Source organism: Mytilus trossulus, chromosome 8, assembly GCF_036588685.1.
Source record: "Mytilus trossulus isolate FHL-02 chromosome 8, PNRI_Mtr1.1.1.hap1, whole genome shotgun sequence".
In the NCBI taxonomy this organism is placed as follows: domain Eukaryota; kingdom Metazoa; phylum Mollusca; class Bivalvia; order Mytilida; family Mytilidae; genus Mytilus; species Mytilus trossulus.
This window is the reverse complement of record NC_086380.1, coordinates 2,611,886-2,639,077: the sequence shown is the minus strand read 5'-3', so window position 1 is coordinate 2,639,077 and position 27,192 is coordinate 2,611,886. Positions and strand designations below refer to the sequence as shown.

General features: G+C 32.9%; 1 protein-coding gene across 1 annotated transcript; it reads left to right on the top strand.

Annotated features, from left to right (window-relative positions):
• Positions 1 to 1,052: 1,052 nt before the first annotated feature.
• Positions 1,053 to 22,641, top strand: LOC134681580 (uncharacterized). Its single transcript, XM_063541227.1, has 4 exons — positions 1,053 to 1,150; positions 14,526 to 14,786; positions 18,700 to 18,948; positions 20,804 to 22,641. Exons 1-4 carry the CDS (start codon positions 1,102 to 1,104, stop codon positions 21,043 to 21,045), a joined length of 801 nt encoding a protein of 266 aa, XP_063397297.1. The 5' UTR covers positions 1,053 to 1,101; the 3' UTR covers positions 21,046 to 22,641.
• Positions 22,642 to 27,192: the final 4,551 nt, after the last annotated feature.

Here is a 27,192-nt window from a genome sequence, read left to right as displayed (position 1 = left end):
AGCTGTTTTTTGAGTATCAGTCATAAATGAGATTCAACATCTTTCTAGTTAATATCTTTAATTATTAGGATGACTGATACCTAAAATGTGTATATACACAGTACATTAATAAATGATTAGTTAAACACTTCGTAAGTAAACAGTTTCGAAGTATTTCTGCTGCGAAAAGAATTGTATTGTCACTTTAATGAACAATTCTGTCGTCAAACATGCAGATGAGCTGGTAATGTACCGTTGTTTTGTATTGTATTTTGAGAAGCTAAGAATACAAACACGTCCTAAGAATTTATATAATTGTTATACATTCATTGAATAAGTATATATGGTTTTTTTGTGTGGAATTACATGAATGCTAATTTATTCCCAAGACACTCGCAGTAGTAAGACAATATTGTTTGAAGCTTTCTCCGCAGGTACAGCAACATATCTATCGTGAAGAAATGATTACTTTACAGCTAATTTGTCTCTGAATAAACTCATCATAGATACCAGGACTAAATTTTGTATATACGCCAGACGCGTGTTCCATCCATAAAAGACTCATCAGTGACGCTCGAATCCAAAAAAGTTAGAAAACAGACTTTAAGCTATTATTCACAGTGTTTCAACTTATGAATTTGACGTATATCAAAGACCTGATTGTTTTGACCAAATTTGACAAAAGGAACAGTTGAACATTTTCTCGTTAAGCCCATAATCTGGCATTGTCCTCAATGAAATAAATAATAAATTTGGTTCCAATTGATTAAATCAGAATTCAAATTATTGAGCAAAAGTCCTAATTAAAAAATGTATGCTTTGGTAAAATCAATCAAACTTTGTTATACGATGACAATCCCTTACGACTGTAAAAGGGTGATGAATGATACTAGTAGTTAAAATGTAAATTATTAAAATTTGTATTACTGATTTGTTTCAAAATTGTTAGAAATTCGATAGACTATAACAACGAAATAGCAATTATTACAAAATATTTTTTAAGTAACCTATGAAAACCATAATATGAAACCTTATGATGAAATCGTATTATAAAAAGAGCATTCAGTTTGTTGATATCTGTTGAATGTTTATCAAGCTATAAAGAGACTACCCTAGGTTGCCATGAAGTCAAGTTATGTTAAAGGATTATTGTACATATTTACTTCGTGTGGTAATGTATTATAGTACTATTAAACAGTATATATAATTTTTTTTTATATAGATTACACCGTTGGTTTTCCCGTTTGAGTGGTTTTAAACTTGTAATGCGGCGCCCTTTATACATGTAGCTTGTTGTTCGATGTTAGCCAAGGCTTCGTGTTGAAGGCCGTACATTGACTTATAATGGTTTACTTTTTTAAATTGTTTTTGGATGGAGAGTTGTCTAATCGGCACTCACACCACATCTCCCTATATCTATCGTATGTTGAAACAGTTTTTGTTTTACAAAATAAGTGTCAAGAATAAATAACCTTTCATATAACATCAAAATGTATTTTAAAGTTGCTGCATTTCTTTGTCTTAATTCTTAATCTATTAAAAATACAATGTTTGAATGTTCATTCTACTTAAATACGCCCCATGCAATTGTACAAAGGTGAAAAATGATAGTTTAGAAACTTAAATGTTGAGATGTAATATTGTGATGTAATATCTATTAAAATTTTGTAATACGATATTTGAATTTGGCAAAACTTAAAGGAATTTTTGGTCCTCAATGCTCTTCAAGCTCGTTCTTTCTTTAGCCATTTCACATGTCATTATTCGGGCGTCACTGATGGGTCTTTTGTAGACAAAAAGTGCGTATGGCGTAAATATAAAATTCAATCCTGGTATCTATGAGTTTATTTAATTCTGAATTTTCAATATGTCTAGATGTTGCATCTCTGTAAATATGGACATTGCAATTTCTCTTAGAAACTCATTCTACAGCTAAAACTGTACCATTGTGACTATGACGTTTAGAAAAGAATATTATCCTAATTTATAGTTCATATGCCTAACTAATTTTTTTTCCAAGGTCAAAACAAAGGGCTGTCAAGCATATTTTCAGCGAATGGAGATTACACTTACACTAGAATTTGAAATTACCCCTACATTGTCTTTAGGATTGTTTCATATTTCAATATGACCAAAATGCATACTAGTATATTGTCATTGATACGGTCATAATGATAAATTAACCGTTAACAAAACATAACAATTTTGAAATAATAAGGCTCATTTTTAATAGTTTAGAGAAATGCTTTCGGGATCAAAATCTGACCTGTTTGTTCCATTGGAATGATTGACAGAGCTGCATGAGGAGGCACCAAATGCAGACGTTTCGGTAAATAAAGGCGCATCAATCATTAATATATTGAAAACCCCGTGGACGTTAGACATTTGAAGACTATTTCAACGACATTTGCATGCCTTAAATATATGATCAGTTGCGTTTTGAAAGTCGACTTGATGTAGTTTGGGATGAGTACATCTCGAATACTACGAATACGAATACGAATACGAATTTGTTTATTATAGTGACATTGTGTATATATACAATATAATAATAATATTTGTCAATACAATAGTTGTACACCCGGCCCATTGGACCTATAAGTCACTTAAAAAATATAAATCTTTAAATCATTTCATAGTAGAGTCATGTAGTTCAATTATTTACATAAATGAATTGTCTGCGTTTTGTAAATGCTTGTAAAATATATTTAGCTGTTCTTCTTGGAAAATAAATTAAAAATTGTATTAATTGTTCACAGTGTGGCAGTGATAAAAATGTTTCTTTGCTTGGTATGGTTGAGTAAAGTTCATTTCGAAGTTCATTATAAAAAATACTACTAGTAGTAGTTTGCAAGCCTTAACAAGATATAAAAGAGGCAAAGCTGTGATAAGACGAGTCCTACCAGATTCAAGAGTACCACGAAACTGGGAGGAATTTCTTAGGGTTAATGACAATAAAACGGAGCTGTTCATATATTAAGCAGCAGCTGGTTGTACGAAAGTGTCATTAGCTTAATGAGTCATTAAGGCTAAATGATGCATTAAGTTCTTAATGTGATATTAGTTAATGAGTCCATTAAAATGTGTTGTACGAAGCACACTTTTGTTGCTCATTAACTAATGAACATTTAATAAAGGGTGCGTCATTAAACTATCATTAAATATTGGTTTTCCCTTAAATATTTCCCACAATTCCTAAGTTGTAAACATCCGTCGTCGGCTAACAACGCCCAAACTATAGAATCATGGAGAAAAAGACGCATTCAAACGTCAAAGCAATCTCGGACTAACATTCGTAATATACAGATTTGTGTTATACCTGGAATTTGATTAAATATGTTTATTTAATTTTTTAATCGGGTACAGGTATTTGATGGAAGAAACCGGATCGGGAACCAAAAAAGTGCCCGTTATCGGTCCCAATGTTATAGATATATGACGTCATTTAGTAAACAGTATTTTGACAGGTGGAAATGGGTTTGTATGCGAAAACTGTTTCATAATTTACCTGGAGCTCTACAGAGAGAGCCTGTGATCTCTTAGTGGGTTGCTGCAGTTTTTCTCTAAGTAAGTTACAAATGAACCTTATACTTTCTTTGTTGAATCTGTATCTTTTCCTAACTTCCTCGTCGCGCATTTGATCTAAGTGATCAATCCTTTCCCTGTAAACACGGTCATTTCGCTGGCGTCCGAGTTGGTCAAATAAAACATTGGCTGCCATCTTTAATTGCTAATGAACGCTTAATGATGCCCCATGGGCATCATTTAATAATTTGATTTTTAATGACAGTTTAATGAACTTTTACTTCATTAAAATATTTGTACAACAGATTTAATGACACATTAGTTAATGATGCGCTAATGACACTTTAATTAGCCGTTAACTTTAATGAAACGTTCGTACAACCGGCTGCAGAACAATTAGTAGCTTCAGCAAGAGGGTATGATGAACAGAAACAGGTGATTACTACGTAAGGAACTGATGTTCTATGAAGACTACATTTGTACCAAAAGATATAAGAAAATTATCACCGTGCAGACACGAAGAAGCAGACACACGGATGATGATGCATGGGTATGATGCTGTAGAAGAAGGATTGAAACGGGTTATATTGAGGACAGTTGATACTGCTGTGGTAGTTATAGCAATTTCTATTGTCCATGAAATTGAGGTCAATGAGTTTTGGATTGCTTTTGGAGTTGGCAAAAATTTCAGATATTTAGCTGTTCATGACATCGCCAAAAGTCCTGGATCTTTAATTTCAAGGGGACTTTTGTTTTTTGCACTCCTTTACATCTGCAAAGGAAGGAAAACTGCATGGGATAAATGGAGCTCTTTTGAAGAGATTACACCTGTGTTTGAAACATTCAGTAGAACAGCATCACCTAATGTTATTTCCAATTTCATGCTTCAAATAGAGCGATATGTTATACTGATGTATGATAAAACAAGTGAATGTACGAAGGTGAACGACGCACGGAAAGATCTATTCACTAGAAAAGTAGAGCAATAGATAATATTCCTCCATTAGAATCGGCTTTACTAGATCGAGCTGTTTACATGGCAAGCCTTAACTGAAGTAGGATGCCCAATCAAGAAATGTTATCGATTTGCCTTAAGGGCATCCGATACAGTTTCAAGGGAGTTAACTCTTGGCACAACGGTAAGCGTTTGAATTCCCACAATACGTCACTTTTTACGGGACGTTATGCGTGTTATGTTCCGTAATAAGAAACGTAATGTGGAATTTTTATGCTCCAATTGCTGTTTCTTCCGCATGCTAACTTCTACGCCATTAATATTGATTCTAACAGGATAACAGTCTAATAACATCATAAGAAATAAAACAAATTACAGTTTCTTTAAGATCTTCAACAAAATATCGTATACAGTCGGAAAGCTGACCCCGGTTTGACCCCATTTCTTAAAGCAACAATGGACGTCATGTGATTACCATATATGGGCATATTTTTACCAAAAACAGTTAAGCCCGTTTTTTGGAATTTGTAGTACTTTGCATGAATTAAAACTAATTTCCTTTATAGTGAACATTCTTGAGTATATAAGAAATATATTACTCAACTCATTTATGGATTACACTCATTTTTTTTCTCTCTCAAATGTGTTCTGAAAGTCAAGGTGTTGACGACAAAAATTGGTCACAGAAAATTAAAATCGTAATTTTCTTTCTTAACTTCTCGGGAAGCTATGCTGAATTTAAATTATGTTATGTAACATAACTTGGACTATGATATGTCAAATTTGTGCCAGTTGATATGCTAAGATACGCAAATGTGCCAGTTAGATGTGTCAATATTTCTGACGAAGCGAGGCCGACGTTAATTCACGAGTTACGTCCCTTTTTTGACACTATCATGAACAAACTATTGTTATACCAAGCACCATATGCTGTAATTACATGTGGATATCATTAAAATAATTCTATTAAATATATTTTGATACTGTAAAAAAAATAGTGAATCACTTTTTAGCACTTTTCAGAACTCAGTCCACTCCCAGTGAAATAGGCCCTATGTGTCCCTATGTGCCGTAATAATCTAATATTAATTTAATATTCCAAAGGTTAATTTAATTTTTATGTTTTGGTAAGTATTTTTACTGCTGTAACCAAATTATTTCTACACAGAAATAAATTTCTACTCAATTAATACAAGAAGTAGTCAAAATATTCATGAATAATGGATCTGACAAGACAGGATTATTGATAAAAACAGGAGTTCCTTTTCATTAGGCTACTTTTACCTGGTCCTTCCCTTTTCATTTAACTTAAAATATATCATAATGAAAGTATTCTGAATGTAAAATCTTCATTATTTTAGATAAAAGGAAAATTAGTTTGCAATCCTTGTATGAGCAAACTAAATATAACAATAAATGTTGTCTCATTGATTTCATGCAAGTTATTATAGTCCTAATGAATGGACTCAAATTATCGTAGCGCAACTGTTTATTTTTTATTTTTTTTTATATTTTTTATAAATATATTAAAGAAATGACGGTATGACAGCAAATACAATGCAATTTCCAATATAATCAATACTTCCGAATGGCATAACTCTTTTAAAGAATAGTTGATATGCACTGATTTTCGAGCGTGTTCATACGATATCAGTTTTATAGAAAGTTAACAAGAATTGTACACTTGAAAATTTAATTAACCAGAAGGACCGGAAGGACAGACAGAGGAATGGACGTGCGATATTTTATGTACGCGCTTTATGGTGAAAAAATATATAGTTATTGACCAACGCTATGAGAGAAGGATTTTAATCGCAACTAATCCAATCGTATTTGCCAAATAAAAAAAATCAAAGTTATAGTTTCATTGTTTGGACAAAATAAAATTGAGATTGGAAATGGGGAATGTATCAAAGAGACAACAACCCCACCATAGAAAAAACAACAGCATAAGGTCACCAACAGGTCTTCAATGTAACGAGAAATTCCCGCACCCGGAGGCGTCCTTCAGATGGCCCCTAAACAAATATATACATTGTACTAGCTAGTTCAGTGATAATGATCGCCATACTAATTTCCAAACTGTACACAAGAAACTAATATTAAAATAATACAAGACTAACAAAGGCTAGAGGCTCCTGACTTGGTACTTGGACTTAGAAAAGTAAACGCATAACAATACGTACATTTAAAACTCAATTCAAGAAAAATCAGAGTCTGATGTCAGAAGATGTAACCAAAGAAAATAAACAAGATGACAATTAAAGCATTCTTTAGCAAATTGAAGACTTCTCCTTTATAAGATTTTGCTTTTGTTTTCTGACCACATAAAACAGAAGATGTGGTATAATTGCCAATGAGACAAGTTGATCTCTCAACAAGAGACAAACATGACACAGAAATTAATAACTATAGGTCACCGTACGGTCTTCAACAATGAACAAATCCCATAACGCATAGTCAGCTCATAGTATAAAAGATCACGAAATGACAATGTAAAACAATTCAGACGAGAAAAGTAACGGCCTAATTTATGTGCTACAATTTATGTACAAAAGAAGTTCCGTTTGCAGGATAATGCTGAGTTCACACGTAATTCGAATTCGATTCGCATTAACTAATTCGAATTAGTTTAATTCGCATTCAAAATGTTTTACGTACTAACGTAAATTATAATTCGAATTGCAATGCGCGTTAAATTTGATTTACTGTCCAAACGACGTTAACTTTTAATTCGTATCAACAAAACCGGATTTCTCAGTGATTAAAGCGTGAATAAAAGGACTTTAAGGAAAATTTGTAATGAAACAGCAGCCCACCAAACAAAACAAAATAAATCTAGAGGTCAAGATACGGTATGAAATAATATACGAGTGTGTACAGTAAATGTACCTGTAATATGTCAAGTTCTAAATTGCCGAGTCTTTAATTTTAAAAGTCGTAAAAATTATCAACAGTCCGTAATAACTTTTCTTGAGATGTTTCTCACTTAGACCACAAACAGAGAGAGGGATTTGTTATTCACATGATTTTATTTCCAGAAACAATATTACCAATTTATAGATAGTAATTTACACATGTTACAACTTTCAAGCAATATGTATACATCTGAAAAATGACTCCGGTCATTTGCAGAGATAACGTCGAAATTGTCTGCCAGCGACGTCGTGCACTTTAGCGCTAACGTTGAGGTTACAAAGGGGGGCCAAATTTTTAGGATAAATCGCGTTTATCATAGGAATCAAGCACGGTGACCTATATTTTTTATTTGGGATTTGGAGAAAGCATAACAAAATGCAATTTATGCAGAAAAATTATAAAAATGACATTTTCAGAAACAGTTTATTTCTATTTTTTTAGGTTTAAAAAAATACTTCTTTGAGCATCTGGTCCGCAATGACAAGAAAGGCTTGAATAATTGTATAGTTATTCATGTAGTGATTTATTTTTTTCCTTTTTGTCACTTACCACAGCTTCAGATTGAACCCGATCTTAATCATTTACGACGAAAAATATCTGCTCCAAATATTTTTTAACATTGCCTAATTTTTTTACAAAATTGCACAAATCCCCAATTTTCAGCCTCAATTTTCTCGAAAACAAGCACGGTGACCTATGTTTTATTTTGTGTTTTATTTTATTACTCGCCAAGGCCTACAACATATTACAAATTTATAAAAATGACATTTAATCGAGAAACTTATCGGATGCCCTTAACGGAATAACACACGGCTATATTTAATATCTTTTGAAAGAGGAGAACAAGCCTCATCGAAATAGCGGTGTCGTCATTGTCTGCCGTGGTCACGTTTTTTATTAAATCAGGGTCAAAGGTCAAAGCAAAAATCATGAAAAATGCACAGTCACATTTAGATAGCTTGTTTCTCCTAAATATATGCATTCAGAGTAAAATAAAAACTACCAATTTATAGAAAAATATCTTTTATAACTACATTTAGAACTTATTTTATACTTTTATCGCTTAAAAGAACTTTAGATTGACTGTTTTGTATGGTGGGGCAAATTTGAAATGTTCAAACAGCTGTTAAATAACAGTGACCTTGACCTATTTCAATATCTAAATTTGAATTTTTTGTATTCAATTCGTTACAAGTAATATATAAAGACGTTTTTTAGATCTTAATTTTAATCATTTGTCGAAAACAAAATGTCTTTTTCTACGTCTTTTGATCATTGAGATCAGTAAGGTGTTCGTCAATTTTTAGGAAAATATAAAATTTCTATTATTGGATGTGAAAGAGTATATATAAATGATTTGTTTCGAAATGTCGAACATGGTTGAATATAAAGCTCTGTGTATAGCTTTGCTGCATAATATTGCATACGGAGAAAAAAAGGGGGGGTCAAAGTTACGAAAACAAAACGTCAATAAAAATACAGGTAAATCACCACATCTTACATATTCAGATGACTAAATGAACAACAATTGACTATAATGTATACAAGTATTCCAAAAAATATATTAAGGGAGAGTGGTATGCACAGCACCGATGTATTTTACAAACAATTGCAAACAAAAAAGGCATGAGAAACCAAAGAGACATTAAAACATATAAAATGAAGACAAGCAGACTTCAGCATGGCAAAACACGAACAAAAACACAAATGCAAATAGAAAATTGTGATCGATGCTAGTATTACCTACTACATTCTATGGTCTCCTGTAGTTAAAGCCCACCAACCACGCCATGGTCAGAGAACATATGGCAGAGGTTTTTTTTAATTATTTTTTTTAAAATATCCTTCGGAATCACCACTAGATAGATTATTACTATATTTCCAACGATTTCAAAATTGATTAGATTTTTTATTTATTGTTAAGACAATATTATGGACTGCTTAATTTTCATTCGATAGCTAATAATGATTTATTAGGTCTGTACACACAGAAAAATTAAATCTTGTACATCGTCATTTTTGTTTCGTACTGTAACCAGACGAGAATTAACATTTTGACCGTATGTCATTTGCCTGACATAGGCGTAAATCTGTACATGATAGATTTTGTTCGAAGCAAGACAAACCCCTTGAAAACACCAATTTCCCCCCTATTTCAAGAACAAACAAAATCTTGCAGAAATATTGATGACATCTGACCTTCGACATAGACAGAACCAAGTCATTATTCATTTCCCATTACTTTTGCTATATGGGAAGACATCAAATTTACTATTGTCTATACCTGCTGTCGGTGGTTAATATACATCAAATTTACGTCTGGCGTGAGGCTCTTATTTCATATTGTTAAAAAGTATATTCACAAGTAGGAAGGTTGACAAGGGAGAAAGTTTAAATTGCAGCCAATTTTATGCTCAATTTGTTAATGGCACAATGATCTGTTTAAAGTTTTGACTTGAGATTCAAGATTTCGAGCTGCATCTATAGATTCATCGATGTCATAATTGGAAAGGTTTGGCAAATCGGAGAAATCATCTAAGTTGTCCTTCAAGACTAAAAAAACAGTGTGCATAACGATCCTAAACAGGGCCGATAACGTTGTACATCGCACTGGTCATGAGACTTTTACATATTTCGTAGACAGGTACCGTATACTAGTATAGCGGCGAAAATCTTGTGTGCAAGTTATAGTGCCTGTTCGAAACCATAGCTCATGCGTATGCTGCATGCTGCATGAACGCATAAGATCAGAACATGTGTACCTACTGACTTTATTATTATACTACCCGTGATTCCTTTCACAAAGAACTCTTTGTCTACATGAATAGCCAGTGAAACCATGCGAGCATCTACTTTATACTCCTTCTGAGCTGATATAGAGTCCTTGGAAGTGCTAGTTAGAATATGACTTCCTCATGTATAATCGTAACTGTTGATATACCATGATGTTGTACAATCGATTCGACAAGAAATCTGATTAAGGCCTGATGGTTTTAAGAATTTTTTTCCAGTGAGGAATTTGACGACCTTCTATATATAGCATGACACACTTTTACAGACGCACACTACTAATAAAATAACTGCAGTTGTGTCTTCAACCAACAATCAATCAATGTAACCATCAGTACAAAGATGGTCTAGGTCTGAAGCATCATGCAATAAGCTAAAGTCTTTCCGTGCTCCCATAGTCTCGATAACGATTTTGAGTGCTAATTCTTCGCTTATTTATAAGCAATTCAGTAGAAGAACCCTGACATATAACACTTATCCCATTGTATTTCAGTCCTTATTCGTTTTGGGCTTTACTGTGAATGTGTGCCATATTCCTAGTCTGATACGTGACCGAACGATTTGTTTTGTATATTACAATTATATGTAACAAAGATATGCATGAAAATAACACTATGACATGGTATTCCTCTGTTAAATTTATTTTACAAAAGCTTGAATTGAAAGAAACATATTGTATTGATTATTCAATTAATAGATTAAAACAACTTATTATGAAAAAGTTAAAGACATTATTTTTAAAAGCATGGTTCAATGATAAAGATAATGTTAATGGAAAGCTAGATACATATTTTTCTCATAAAAGTAATTTCCAAATGGAAAAATATCTTGATATTCAAAGTTTTCAATCAAGACAAATTTTATGTAAATTTCGCATAAGTGCTCACCAATTAAGAGTAGAAAAAGAGCGACATAAGAACAAACCTATAGAAAGGTCACAGAGGACTTGTAATTTTTGTTCTCATAATGATATTGAAGATGAGTTTCATTTTTTAATTAACTGTTCATTGTATAATCAATGTAGAGAATCACTGTTTGCACAAGCTCATGAACACTGTCAAAATTTCAATAACTTGGACTGCAAATCAAAATTTTTATGGTTAATGACCACTGAAGATCAACATATACTGAAAAAGTTATGCATTTTTCTTATCCAGAGTTTTCAATTGAGATCCACAAATTCTGTTAATGGCTAAATCTCTTTTAGTTTATCTATATATATATATTTTAAATTCAAAAATTGAATTTAAGTGCACATTTCTCTATGTGTATGCATATTTCTTCTATTAATATGTAAATGCTTATAAACAAACTGCAGTAAAACTCTAAGGTGCTTATCATATTCCTGCAATTGTCAAAAAATATAATTATATACATAAATATCTAGTAATTGGTTGCTGTGTGTACATGGCAGAAAAATACCCTTATATCTAATCAGTTGGGGCTGCATATCATTTGTATGCAACTCAAAACACCATATCTGTTTAAAGGGGAATAATCCTTACAGAAATTGATTGATTGTCTCCCATATTACTTTCTATTCCATGTGCATGCAATAACTGTTCAGAGTTCTAGTGTCATGTATTTCATTTTATTATTTCATTGTTATAACAAATCATTGTAATCATTGTATGAAATTTAAAACCCGCAAGGGTCCATAATTGGATTAATAAAGTATTCTTATTCTTATTCTTATTCTTATTCTTATATCAAACCTATCTATTAAAAAAAAAACAATTAAAGTTATAAACAAACAAAAAAATATTTCCAATTACAAAACAACGCTCTCCAAACTAACTGGACCATTCCAATTACAAAACAACGCTCTCCAAACTAACTGGACCATTCCAATTACAAAACAACGCTCTCCAAACTAACTGGACCATTCCAATTATACAAATCAACCATACAACAAGCAAAAAAGAGAAATGAACTAAGTGACAATTGTCCTAGTTAATGACCTGATAGTGTAAACAACAAAACGATTAACGGCACGAGAAAAGGCGTTTTTGAAAAAGACAGAATTAGCACTAAATTTGTGTTTTAAATTGCTATTTTCTTCTCACCTATTAACATTACATGTAAGATATTTGGCTCACACATGAACCATGTCTTATTGATGTAATCAGAGTAAAATCCCGTGAAAGTAACACGCAATAAAGTTTCTTTCGTTCAAAATGTGGTAAATTTCAGCTAAAAAAATAGTCTATACTTAAGTTATATAAATCTTTTCGGCTTTCGTTGTATGATAAATTTAAATTCTAAGCTAATGATAAAAGAGGGACGAAAGATACCAAAGGGACAGTCAAACTCGTAAATCTAAAACAAACTGACAACGCCATGGCTAAAAATGAAAAAGACAAACAGAAAAACAAAAGTACACATGACACAACATAGAAAACTAAAGAATAAACAACACGAACCCCACCAAAAACTAGGGGTGATCTCAGGTGCTCCGGAAGGGTAAGCAGATCCTGCTTCACATGCAGCACCCGTCGTGTTGCTTATGTGATTACAAATCCGGTAAATAGTCTAATTCGGTAGGTCAAATTCATGAAAGGGAAGGGGATTGTAGTTACGACGTAAGGAACATATCTGATATCATTTGTGAAAGGCTTTTTCCATAACGGTCAACCAACTCGTGATGGCGTCCGTAAAATTTACGAAGGGATGATTTCAACTTCACCATTTGGAACTCTTGGTTTAATAGCTTCCTTGTGAGCAGTAACCCTCTATCAAGAAAATCATGATAGGAAACGCAAGCACGGGAATATCGTATCAATTGGGAGATATATACCCCGTATGCAGGTGCTGCTGGAATGTTGCTACTTAGAAATGGAAAGTTCACAATTGGAAAGCTGAAATCATCTCTTTTGTCGTAAAGTTTTGTCTTCAACCGACCCTCATTGTCAATTTCTAGATGTAAGTCAAGATATGAAGAAGTTCCTGCATGAAGTCAGCCTCATAATAATAAAGAAACAAGTCAGCAAGTAGAGGGGCACAGTTTGTGCCCATTGGGATGCCGACAGTCTGTTGAAAAACACGTCCTCCGAACGTAACAAATATGTTGTCAATCAAGAAATCAAGCATCTTGATAATATCGGTTTCAGAGAATTTTTTGTTTGAATCAGAGTGATTCTTTACAAAGTAGGATTTATCCCTCCCTAAGACAAGATACTGGTATCTACGTTGGCCATTCTTTTTTATGAAGCAAAGTAATACCAACTCTTTTAATTTGTCTTTTAGTTTGGAATGTGGAATACTAGTGTAAAGAGTAGAAAAGTCAAATGTTTTAATACTGTTACAAGATGAAAGAGAGTTAGATTGTATGTACTCTAAGAGATCTTTGGAATTTTTAAGTATCCACATCTGATTGACGCCACCTCTGGAATAGGCAGTTTCACAATAACTTTGAAGCCCGTTTTTTGATTGCTGATAAGATGGATGTTAATAATTTAGAAAGGGGTTTCGTGGAGCACTTGGAAGACCCAGCAATATACCGTTGTTTGTAAGGACACTTATGTAGTTAAGGTATCCAATACAGTGATGGAAGATCCAGTTCTTCATCTTTGGTTGAAATACCAAAGGAACAAAGATAAGTATCGTTTGAAAAAATAACACAAACGCAATAATTTGATTTTTCGTATTGAAGATAGCCTGTATGATTAGGTATCTTTGGATACCCTAAGAAACCACAAAATTTTGAAAAACGTGACCACGGAAGCTTACGACGACATTCATGATTGGAAAATATAATGATTTTCCTATAATTTGCATATAAATATAGCCGTGTGTTATCCGTTAACTTAAACTCGTTAACTAGACGTCTTTTTCGATACTGGGCACCCTACTATAGGGGGAAATTTCTAGAATCTTCTCCCCAAGTAGGTTCACCGAGTGAAAGAGGATGACAGAAAGCCAAAACACAGATGTGGATACCCTATTAGACATTCTTGCAACAAACTTCAGCCTGTTGTAATGAGCTGATAAAATGTGGCTGTAAAATTGAAATGAAATGTCGTGGACGATGCAAATGTGTGAAGGCCATTCTGTTATGTACAGCACTTTGTAAATGTGGTGGGGAATGTGACAGAGAATAGATGATAAGTGTAATTATTTTGTGTAGAAATGTGTTTGAAGTACAATTTGATAGAAACATTATAGGTAAAGTTTTTAGCAAAGTTTGGGTTTTGTGCATTTCACTTGTTTTGGGATGTACCAATTTTCACCCTTACCTTTTTGTCTGCAATTATATGTGTCTGTTTAAACCAATTGTGACATTGATGGAGAGTTGTCTGATTGGCCCACATACATTATTTTCTTATATCTATATAACATGTATTTCGTTTCGTTTTAGTAATGGCTGATGTGAATATTGCATTAAAGAAACCTACAAAGATGTCTTCAATCTATGATCCTAAACTTAGCGAGGGAAAAGATTATCTGTGTTGTAACTCTACATATGCTGTTGATGGAGAAAAGACAGTATGGACAGGTAGCGATTTTTTGTGTGCACATTCAGACATTAACGTTAATCAGCAGTCATGGTGGGCAGTCGATCTACAGAATGTTTATGATATCAGTGTTATAGATATTTATGGACGCACAGATTGTTGTCGTAAGTCTTACTTTTTTCTTTTTTCTAAAAATACCTCTATTAAGTAAGTAAATAAAGTAAAAAGTGAAAACACAAAAATACCGAACTCCGAGGAAAATTCAAAAAGGAAAATCAAAAATCAAAAGGCAAAATCAAAAGTCCAAACACATCAAACGAATGGGTAACAACTGTCATATTCCTGACTTGGTACAGGCATTTTCTAATGTAGAAAATGGTGGATTGAACCTGGTTTTATAGCTAGCTAAACCTCTCACTTATATGACAGTCGCATCAAATTCCATTAAATTGTCAACGATGCATGAACAAAACAAACATACTCAAAGAGTAAAAATGTCAAAAATAGGGGTACAACAGTCAATATTGTGTTATCATCTTAATATCTCTACATAAACAACAAATGTAACAAAGAAGCACAAAAAGGCATACATTAATTTAACATTCTCATTTTGCTTTTCTTATACGGCTGAATTTATCTATGTAAAGTCTACCCATAATGATGGAAGGTTTCATTACTGGTTTAAAAATGTGCGTATGAAATTCGCACAGGTAGACATAAAAATAATTTTGTCGTATGACGGCATACATAAATGAAGACTTACGTAAAGTTTATATAACAAAAACAGACTTAACAGTAAAAGTAATAATAATAAATTAAATAATGTTGTGCTTTAAAGTATGACGGGATACATAAGTACAGTTTCACGTCAAATACGCTGAATTTATCTATGTAAAGTCTACCCATAAATGATAGAAGGTTTTCATTACTGGTGTAAAATAGCGCGTTTGAAATTCGCACAGGTAGACATAAAAATAATTTTGTCGTATGTTGGAAAACAATTTTAACCAAACAAAACAAATATTCGTTTAAAAATAGAGCACGAATTTTACTTGAACAGTTTATATTCAAAAGTGCTGATAACCTAATATGCATCTGTAATATGACTATAAGTAACCCACTTAGATGCAGATCAGGATTTTGAAAAGGTGTCGTCCCAAAACTATGCAACGTTTGGACTGTAACAGTTAAAAAGTCTGTTTTAACCATAGCAATAGCTCCATAAAAGGTCCTCTTTAAATGAATTCGTCACGGCCACTCTATTTTCTGGATTTTATACCAACCCTTGAGTTGACTCAAGCAAACTTGTTATAGTGAAAGATAAAGGGGTACATATAAAATCCAATTATAGATAGCCGACATACGGTACTTGGAATACAGCTATGTATACATTTGTGACTTGTATTACGTACATAGTACATCTGCAAAATCAAGAACAAATACAGATAGTTGATTTTTTTAATCATATGTAGAACTTATAAATAAATGAAAATGGTAAAAAAAAAAAAACCTAGGCAGCCTGGATCGTGAAGATATTTTCATTACGTAAACATTTACTTGTATGATTTTTATATAAGTTGAGCCAGGGGTCCCAACACGAGCAGCTCTTTGCACTGTTTTATAATTATGAAATATTATTTTGTCACTAAACTTATTTCCTTTAAGATAATTTTTCAAAGTTACAATATATACCTGTCCAATTTTTTATGTTTGTTCTGTGTATATACTATTAAGTAAATAATATTATAAAGTTTCAGATGTAGTTTTTTTCCCGTTTTTTCTACTATCCCTTTTAAGTCTATATCTAAGTAATTGGTAGTTCAATTTGAACTTTTAAACATCAACTCGTTTTGGACATGTCCAGAAAATGTGTTCTATGGTTACTGACGAGTCCGTACAGAAAATATTTTGTGAAACTTTAATTATGTAGAGGGCGATGGATCATGTAATATGAGTCTGTACACTACAAAATATAATATAATATATAATAAGTCAAAAAGTTTCTCAGAATATATTGAAAATAGGTAAAAAAGAAGATGTGGTATGATTGCCAATGAGACAACTATCCACAAAAGACCAAAATGACACAGACATTAACAACTGTCGGTCACCGTACGGCCTTCAACAATGAGCAAAACCCATACCGCATAGTCAGCTATAAAAGTCCCCGATTTGACATCGTGCTATTATTGAAGAAGGATATTGTGACATTGAAATTCGGAGTCTTCAATTGTAATACCTTTAATATTTTCGTTCATTCGAAGAAGTATTTCTAAAATTTTAGCACATAACAAAAAGAAAAACCTTCCTAATTGAATACCTGTCTCAACGTACCCAATATTAACCTTAAGTTGTGACGACTTTAATCAACAAACTAAATACTAGTCTTACTTAGAAAATACGTGTCTCTATTAACCAAATACAAAAATTGCTAAGTATATACTTGTCTTGATCGACCCAAGTACATTTTACTCACTAACTACTTGTCTCAACAAACCAAAATAGTTATCCTACATTGTAGACACTTTTCTAAACAAACCAAAATATTTATCCGACATTGTAGACACTTGTCTAAACAATCCAAAATACTAATCTTCTTTTGTAGACACTAGTCTCAACTAAACACACACTTGTCTTAATTACAGGAGATTTGTATCAACGAACCTATCATTAACCTTAATAAGTGGAGACTTGTCTCAACAAATGATTTTAAACCTTACTTAGTAGATACGTGTCTCCGCAAAACAAATATTAACTTTACTAAGTGGAGACCTGTTTTAACGACACAAATATTACATTATGTTGTGGAGACTTGTTTCAACGAACCAAATACTTATCTTATTTATTGGAAACTTGACTAACCGAACCAAATATTAACCTTTCGCAGTGGATACTTACTTATCTCAAAGAGCAAATTGTAACCGTAGTAAGTGAATAATTCTCAACGAACAAAATACTTACCATGCTTTACGGATATTTGTCTAAACGAACAAATTAATTATCATACTTAGTAGATACTTGTCTCAGCGACCCAAATACATATCTTATTTATTGGAAACTTGTCTCGGCAAAAAAATGGCACCTAACTTGGTAGAAGATCGTCTCATCACACGAAACACTTACTTTACTTACTTACTTGTTACTTGTCTTAACTCACATAAAAGTATCCTTATTTTGTGAATATTAGCCAAACGACCCAAATACAAACCTGCCTAAGTTGGTACTTTTCTAAACAACTACATAGTAACTTTACTTTGTTGAAACTTGTCTCAACTCACCTTAAATTTAACTTACTTTGTGGACATTTGTCAAATAAACCAAATACTTACCTAACTTTATAGAAACTTGTCTCAACGAACCAAATACTTACCTAACTTTATAGAAACTTGTCTCAACGAACCAAATTCCTACCTAACTTTATAGAAACTTGTCTCAACGAACCAAATACTTACCTAACTTTATAGAAACTTGTCTCAACGAACCAAATACTTACCTAACTTTATAGAAACTTGTCTCAACGAACCAAATACTTACCTAACTTTATAGATACTTGTCTCAACGAACCAAATACTTACCTAACTTTATAGATACTTGTCCCAACGAACCAAATACCTACCTAACTTTATAGATACTTTTCTCAACGAACCAAATACTTACCTAACTTTATAGATACTTGTCACAACGAACCAAATACTTACATACCTTTATAGATACTTGTCTCAACGATCTAATGCAAATACGTACCTAACTTTGTAGATACTTGTCTCAACGAACCAAATACTTACCTAACTTTGAAGACACTTGTCTCAACAAACAAGTTGTTGGTATCTGTCTCAAATCATCTGAAATTAAATTTACCTTGTGGACATTTCTCCAATAATCCAATTACTACTTGTACTGTGAAGATACTTTTCCAACAAAACAAATACTTACCTCATTTAGTTGGTACTTTTTTCGCCAATCAAATACTTACCTTACTAAGAAGATACTTGTCACATTAGTAACCATCTAATATGATAAATATGTAATAGAAATACATGTATATATAACTTGCTCTTATGCTTGATCGCTTTTCAGCTAACACACTGACAAACTTTGATGTTGAAGTTATCATGCCAGCATGTACATGTAATAGATGGAACAGTTTAGATGAGGGAGACGTATTTCACTGTCACTATCAGGCAATAGCAAGCCACAGAATCATTATAACGTGCCCTCCCAACACAAGAGGGAGGTTTGTTAGGATTAAACGTAAGGATATGGAAAGTCTAGGAATTTGTGAGGTAGAGGTGCAGGGTGATCCAGTATACAGAATGACTGAATCAGGTAATCAGAAAAAAATAGTATACATTATAATCATGCAACATCAATGAGTTATATGGTCAGTGGGAAGAACGAATATTTAATCCGGTTAAAATAACATTCAATTAGTTGGTGTATGGTATAGTGCGCTGAAACGTTAAAATCCATTATAGTGTTCAAAATGCATTCAAATTTACCCTTTCTTTTGTAGCTGTAGTGAGCATAAATCCACAAAGTAATCCAAGTAAAACATAATAAGATGTTAACCCCTTTTTTTTGTTCCGAACATGCATGCAGTATTAACCAATAGATGTTAAGCATACAACAAATAGTCCACCTTTCACATTTGTTTAGACAGGCATTTTGTTTCCTTGGGAGGGGGATCACTAACTATATAAACGGAGGATATGACATCCCCTGCAGGTGTCTTATATTAAGACAGGCGTTTAGTCTTGTCAGTGTGAGGGGGGGGGGGGGTCACTAACTATTTAACCATAGGATGTGACGTTCCTTGATGGAATCTGATTTATACAGGCGCTAAGAGGGGGGTCTAACTATATAATTGTAGGATATAACTTCCCCTTCAAGTGTCTGATATGTAGACAGGCGTTTTTCTCTACACTTGAAGAGGGGATCACTAACTATATGACCGGAGTATATGACATACGCTCCTGGTTTATGATATTAAGACAGGCGTTTTGTTTCATCGGGAATGATGCCAAGTTCAATACAGCATAGACATACCAGAATCAGTCCAGGCGTTAACGCAATTAAAAAAATGACGTCACATACGATGGCGAAAAGGCAAACGTTATGCTACATTTGAATTTATAAAATTTAGAAACAGCATGACGTCACACATGAATCCTGGTACTTTTGATAACTATGAAAAACTATAATTTAAAAAGTGAGCTAGAATTAGGATTGCTTTAAGATTATATTAAAACTAAATACTGATAATTCATTAAAACAAAATGCATATTGTAATACTTATTAATAGCAATTAACTGTAATATATATATGTCCAGTTTGTTATGAATCCAACTTCAAACGTAAAAACTATATAACATGCGGATATGACATACCCTGCAGCTGTCTTATATTTAGACAGACGTTTGGTCTCCTCTGGAGGGGATCCCTAACTATATTACAGGAAGATATGACATGCCCTGCAGGTGTCTTATATTTAGACTGACGTTTTGTCTCCTCGGGAGGGTATCCCTAACTATATAACCGGAGGATATGACATCCCCTGCAGGTGTCTCATATTTAGACAAACGTTTCGACTCCTCGGTAGAGGATCCCTAACTATATTACAGGAAGATATGACATACCCTGCAGGTGTCTTATATTTAGACAGACGTTTTGTCTCCTCGGGAGGGGATCCCTTACTATATAACAGGAAGATATGACATCCGCTGCAGGTGTCTAATATCAAGGATATGACATAACCTGCAGGTGTCTGATATTTAGACAGACGTTTGATCTCCTCGGGAGGGGTTTCCTAACTATATAACAGGAAGATATGACATGCCCTGCAGGTGACTGATGTTTACACTGACGTTTTGTCTCCTCGGGAGGGGATCCCTAACTTTATAACCGGAGGATATGACATACCCTGCAGGTGTCTGATATTTAGATAGACGTTTTGTCTCTTCGGGAGGGGATCCCTTACTATATTACAGGAAGATATGACATGCCCTGCAGGTGTTTGAAATTTAGACAGACGTTTTGTCTCCTCGAAAGGGGAAGGGGACAATAACTATAAAATTGGTTGATATAAGATGTTATTTAAAGTAGGTATCTTGCATTTAGGCTGGCGTATTGTTTCAATCTATATCCAAATAGATTTAACAATTGATAATCATTTCTATTTAAGGTTTATCAAGGACTGCCGATGCATGTGGACATATCGGGCACGGATATTTAGGTCCTGCCATAGGAACATCTGAAGCGAACAACCGCATTCAGTGTACAGTTATGTGCTTTACAAATACAGCCTGTACAGCTGCAGAGTATGACAAGAAAACAAATGTCTGTACACTGAAAGGTGATTGTATAGATGGAACTCAGTCATCCTTGTTCCAAGACAACAACAAAGATGTATTTTTCATTCAATAGAGCATCAGATGGTTACCAGTTCTGCAAAAATTTAAAACCCAAAAAACGCTAATTCATTCTGTATTTGAAACAAAAACAATGTCCTCTATACTTTTTTATACAGTAAATTTATGAATACTGATACACAAAATGAAAAGAGTTTTTTTCGCTTAAATTGGTCCACTTGTTTTTCGAACGTAGACCTTTTTTTCGAGTAATCTAGCATGCGATCAAAACAAAAAATTGCTATTTTCCAAGTATAATAGCTTGTAAACATTACTGGTTAGAAGCCAGTTGAAACCCGCCTCATTTTGTATTTTGCTGCTTTTGATACGGTTGTTGTCTCTTTGACAAATTCCCCATTTCTATTCTATTCTAATATTCATGACTATCTTAGTTTGGTGACTGTACACAAATGATACATGCATATAGTCCTGTATTTCACTTAAACGTCTGTGTTTAACATTGTTGTTTTTGTGGTGGGTTTTGGAACAAAGGGCCTTGTGTTAAAAAAAAAATTAAATGAGAATTAGAAAAGAAGTGAAGGACAACATTATCTTTTTTCAATAACTCATAAATTAATTTTACTCATGTTCCTACGTTGATAAAATTTAACACTTTTCAATTTAATGCCAATTTCCATGATATCAAAAGGCGCCGCTTTACACTAATTTGTTCGTGTCAATAAAACTTGTCTGTGCTTACATAAAAAAACTACATGGCAATTAATTCCTTAATGTGATCCATATTGAAACGCTTAAAAATAAGTGAAAACAATTGTCTCATTGGCAATCATACCACATCTTCTTTTATTATAATATCTTTGTTAAAGAGTGCTTGAAGATGTCTAATTAGTCATCAAAGGTACCAGGATTATAATTCAGTACGCCAGACGCGCATTTCGTCTACATAAGACTCATCAGTGACGCTCATATCAAAATATTTATAAAGACAAACAAGTACAAATATGAAGAGCATTGTTCCGAAATTCAAAAAAGTTGTGCCAAATATGGCTAAGGTAATCTATGCCTGGGATTTAAAAAAAATCCTTAATTTTTCGAAAAATTCAAAGTCTTGTAAACAGAAAACCTAGAAACGTCCACCAGCAGTGGCACCGACCCAGTTGTGTAATTAGTACGTCAGACGCGCGTTTTGTCTACATAAGACTCATTAGTGACGCTCATGTCAAAATCTAAGATGGATGCCACGTAAAAGTAAAACATTAAACGTTATATCAAAACTACCATTTTAAGCATATCGTTAAGGTTGAAGTAACCAATAATCATAACCGTGTTGGGAGTTCATTTAAAAGGAAAACAAAAGAATTCCTTCGATAAGGTTGGCAACCTTCAAATAAGAACAGTTGAAAGACCCTAATGTCAGAAAATGCCTTGGTTTTTAATTGAGTAGTGGAAGACAACTGTAGAATACTCCGAACAGTCACTGCATCAAGAAAATGTCCATGATAGGATGAACAAGCCTTGTGAATTTAAAGGCTTAGGATACAATAAAGCAATCAATTTAAAGTTGCACTAAACTTTTAATGCTCTGTATGTGTGTGTACTTGTTGTATATTTGTTAAGGATGAAAAACAACTAGAGGTTGTACAAGATTGAACAAAACACCATTGTATTACTAAACATGTACTAAGATTGTGTAGTTGTCTAATAAAGAAATATTGTTTGCAATTATACTTTTCCTATACTTCATTAGTGTTTCTTAAGAAAAAACAAATATATTACTTATTTTATGTTATTCTTTATAGTTGAGTATCTGTTTATCCCATGTACTTAACATCACTATAACATATATAAGGAAGTAGGCAAGTAGTTTTTCAAACAACAAAGTTTGAAGCATGCAGTCTCATGAAATAAAACAGAAAGAGTGTTTGACATAAGTTTATTCACTTATTCTCATTCTTTGATACCATACTTAAGATACAATAAGAGTGACAAACATTAAAGTACAAAAAGGTTATAGTTTCTAACCAAATATACTATGCGCTTTATAAGAAAATCTCTGATGAGTTCGTTTACAACCACAGGGACGATGCCACTGCTTGTGAAGTTTTAATTCCACGAGGGTATCACCAGCCCAGTAGTCAGCACCTCTGTGCTGACATGAATTATCATTGATATGGTCTTTTGTATAAATCAATTGTTTACCAAACTATTGAATTTTTGAATTCAATAATTCCTAATGAAAAATGCGTCCCAATGTCAGTACATGATACATTTTGTTCGAAGAAAATGCAACCCTTTGAAAACACAAATTTCTCCTTACAAATAAAAACTCAATCATGCAGAAATTCATATGACATCTGACCCTCGAGATAGACAGAAACAAGACATTTGTATTTTCTCATCCGAAGAGTACAAGGTAGGGTAGTTTTGCTGTATGCTGTATGAGTAGACATCAAATTTATGAAGCTTTTATTACATATTGTTCAGTTAAATGTATATTCACAAGGAGGAAATTTGACAAGGGAGGAATTTTAAATTGTGGCCAATTTTACGCTCAATTTCATTTGGTCACTATTATCTGTTTTGAGTTTTGATTTCAGATCATTCAACCTAACAACAAGGTCTCGTGCTGTATCTATTGATTCATCGATGTCACAATTAGAAAGGTTGACAAATCAGAGAAATCATTCGGGTTATCCTTTAAAACTAAAAAATAGTCTTACTAAAATCATGAAATACTTATACTGAAATAACATAAATTATTTCAGCTTTCGTTCCATGATCAATTAAATTTTAAGCTTTATTATAAGTATATTTTGAACAAAAAAACACATAGAGCAATTTATTTTTCGTGTTTAAGATGGCCTGTATGGTCAAATTTTGAAAAAAATGTGATCATGTGAGCTTACGACGACATTCATGATTGGAAAATATAATGATTTTCAATAGTTTGATATATATATATAGAGAGAGAGAGAGAGAGTCGTGTGTTATCCGTTAACTTAAACTCGTTAACTGGACACCTTCGTCGATACTGGGCACCCTACTATTAGTTATTCGTGCCGACGCCATCACTATTTGGTTGCCCTTCATTCAATATCTATTCACAAGTGACGACGGATATATTCCAAATGTTCCAAAACTACCAACCAAATAGTCATAAATGTACAAAAACAACATTGAAAACTGAATACTGAGCAACACGAACCCCACCAAAGCTAGGAGTGAGCTCGGGTACTCTGAATGAAAAAGCAGATCTTGCTCAACGATGATTAGTCAAATTTGGTGAAAAGGGGGCAGAACTGTAGTTACAACATTTGAAATATACCACCTCTTAATATTACAATATCAATGAGTTTTCTTTAATCCGCCTTTCATGAATGAAATCAAAAGTACTTTCTACTTATTAATATCGTACTCTTAAGAGGTGATATGTGAAAGTTCAGTGCAACATGAAGGCCAATCATCTGGAAGATAGAAATAGAACGCCTTTAAAACATCTCGACTGCCTTGATGCAATATATAGCGTATGCTCTTTACACATGATGAAGTAATCTCTCGTTGATGTACATTCTATAACGATTATCTACAAGTTAAATTTGGTAAAATGAAAACGTGGTTAGTTGTGATATTTTATTTTATTTCATTCTGCGATAATGAATTTGTGTTTGTTCTTAGTTCGAAGAAGGATGGATCTAAGCGAACAGAAATCTTAGACTTCAAAGCGGAATTTGAAGTCATGAAAGGAAATAGCCATACTCTTCTAAAAAGAGTAATTTATGATGAAATAGAAACCTCTGTCTTGAAAAAGCAAAACAATGAACTTGAAAACACAATGAGACTTTGGTCATGCAAAATTGAAGAATTAAGCGATATCATTAAACAGAATCAACTCGAACTTAATGAAACAAGAAGTGAATTGTCGGAAACTAAGAAGTCATTTGCGGATTCGTTGTCGAAAATTGAGAAGTCATTTACGGATTCGTTGGCGTTATTTAATCAATCAGGTTCGTATATATATGATCAGATGGATGGAGAGGGGATTGTGGTGGTTTAAAAAGGTGTGTTAAATATTTTATCGCATGGTTATAATTTTAAACAATGTGAAAAATATAGAAAAAAGTAAAGTAACACAAAAACCGAACTCCAAAGAAAGTCATTTACCAATTGGCAAAAACAAATGCTCAAACACATCAAACGAATGAGAACAGCTGTCATATTCCTGACTTGGTAAAGGCATTTTCTACTGTAAAAAGTGGTAAAATATATATATTCGTACATGTTATTCTAACCCATAGGAGTAACCCATCAATGTTATAGGAGAAGTTTCATTTTCATTTATGAACATAGGTTGCATTTCTGTAAATATTGACAATGCCATTTCCCATAGGAACTCTTTTTACAGCTGAAACTGTACCACTTTTACTATGTAATTGTAAAAAAATCTTATTCTGGAATTGAAAGTTCATATGCACTACAATTTTTTTCAAAGGTCAAAATGTAGGGCAGTGCGGCATATTTTCAACGTTTATATGCCCTGAACTTTTCGGAGTTTAAACTTACACTAATTTTCTAAACTACCCTTACCTCGAATGAGTGGTTACCACATATTTCAATGTTAACAATATGCACTGGTAACATTCCCAAGTTATGTCTGTGAGATGAAACACAGAGAGCATAACTGGGAACCAGTATGTAAACACAATCAATTTTCTATGAATAGCTGTATTTACAACGTGCAACCTTTACAAACATTTATTCAAATAGAAAACTCTCCGATATCAGTGTTTCTCACATAAATACTGATTTATCAGAATTATAGCCTTAACGAAATTACTGAGAATACTCTAAGGTTTTGTTACTGTACATTGTATACCCCCTCCCCTGTTTCAATTTCTAAAAGTATTAAGACTTTAATGCCACCTTACCCTATTTACATATTTTTTTATATATAAAATGCCAAGAACCTTTTTAAAACTGTTTTGATAACATATTGAAAGCATATCAGAATACTATAAATGTAATGTTTACCAGTAAATCATTACAATATTCAAGAGTATATAAAGTATCCAATCCTGGTTCTGTCTCAAGTTCACATCTTACTGTATGCCTATTTGTCAATTAAAATGTTCTGCCTCAAATAGTCAATTTAGGATTCTTGTCACAATAGTTTAATTTATAACCATATGTCTGACACAATTTAGCTTATATATATACTAGAAGTGTTTAAACAAAGCCATATTTGAACATGTTGTAATAGTTGTATGTATGCAGATACCAGTCTGGGTTTAAAATCACTTAAAATCTTATAGAGATGACTGCTCATATCTTTTTTTTGCATACCTTCCAAGGATAGTTATTGTTTTCTATAACAAGAACTTGATAATTGTATAATCATAGCATTTACAAGTAAAATTATTTGTTTTATGACCCAGAGGGTAGGCAATTTACTACAGTTTTTGCCCTGCAATAAGAATTCATTTTAATAGCCAATACGGTTCAATTTAGTCACAATTAGCAAAATAAACAGTTATTATGAATTATTTACCTTCACGTGAATAATTCGACCTCATTGAATCCGTATTTATGTGAACTTTTTTAAACCCTTAGCTTGAGATGAACGACACGTGAATTGTGTGTGTATTTATTATTATATTTATATATTGGCTATTATAAGAGGATGTCAACATTGATATTGAAACAAAGGTAAATCATTTGATTTACTGATTCGATCCACAAATATACATACTAATACAGATAAAAGCGATGAGAAAGATTTATTTTTTATCTGTTATATAATATAATATGAAATTAAATAGACCTGAATAATCCAACAGTACGTGTGTTCTGAATCTATATGTATATCTATAGTTATGGTCACGTCGCTTATATGGTCATCGGATGATTATAGAGGTTATCTCGATAAACAATAAGTTGGCGTTTAGACTCACATACACACGAAACCAATCAACGTGTTGTCATGCCGGTGCCTTGTTTATTGTTTTATTTAGACTTTAATAGTTTGGATAAATGTTTTACATTGTTATAAATCAAATATGAGAATTTGATTAGAATTGTTAAGCATGAATTTGACAGCTTGTGTCCCTTTAACATAGGTATATTTCGTTGTTAAATTGAAAACAGCTTCAAATAATTAATCAATCCCGTGCCTGTGGGGTGGCATTTAGACTTGTTTTGTAGTGCG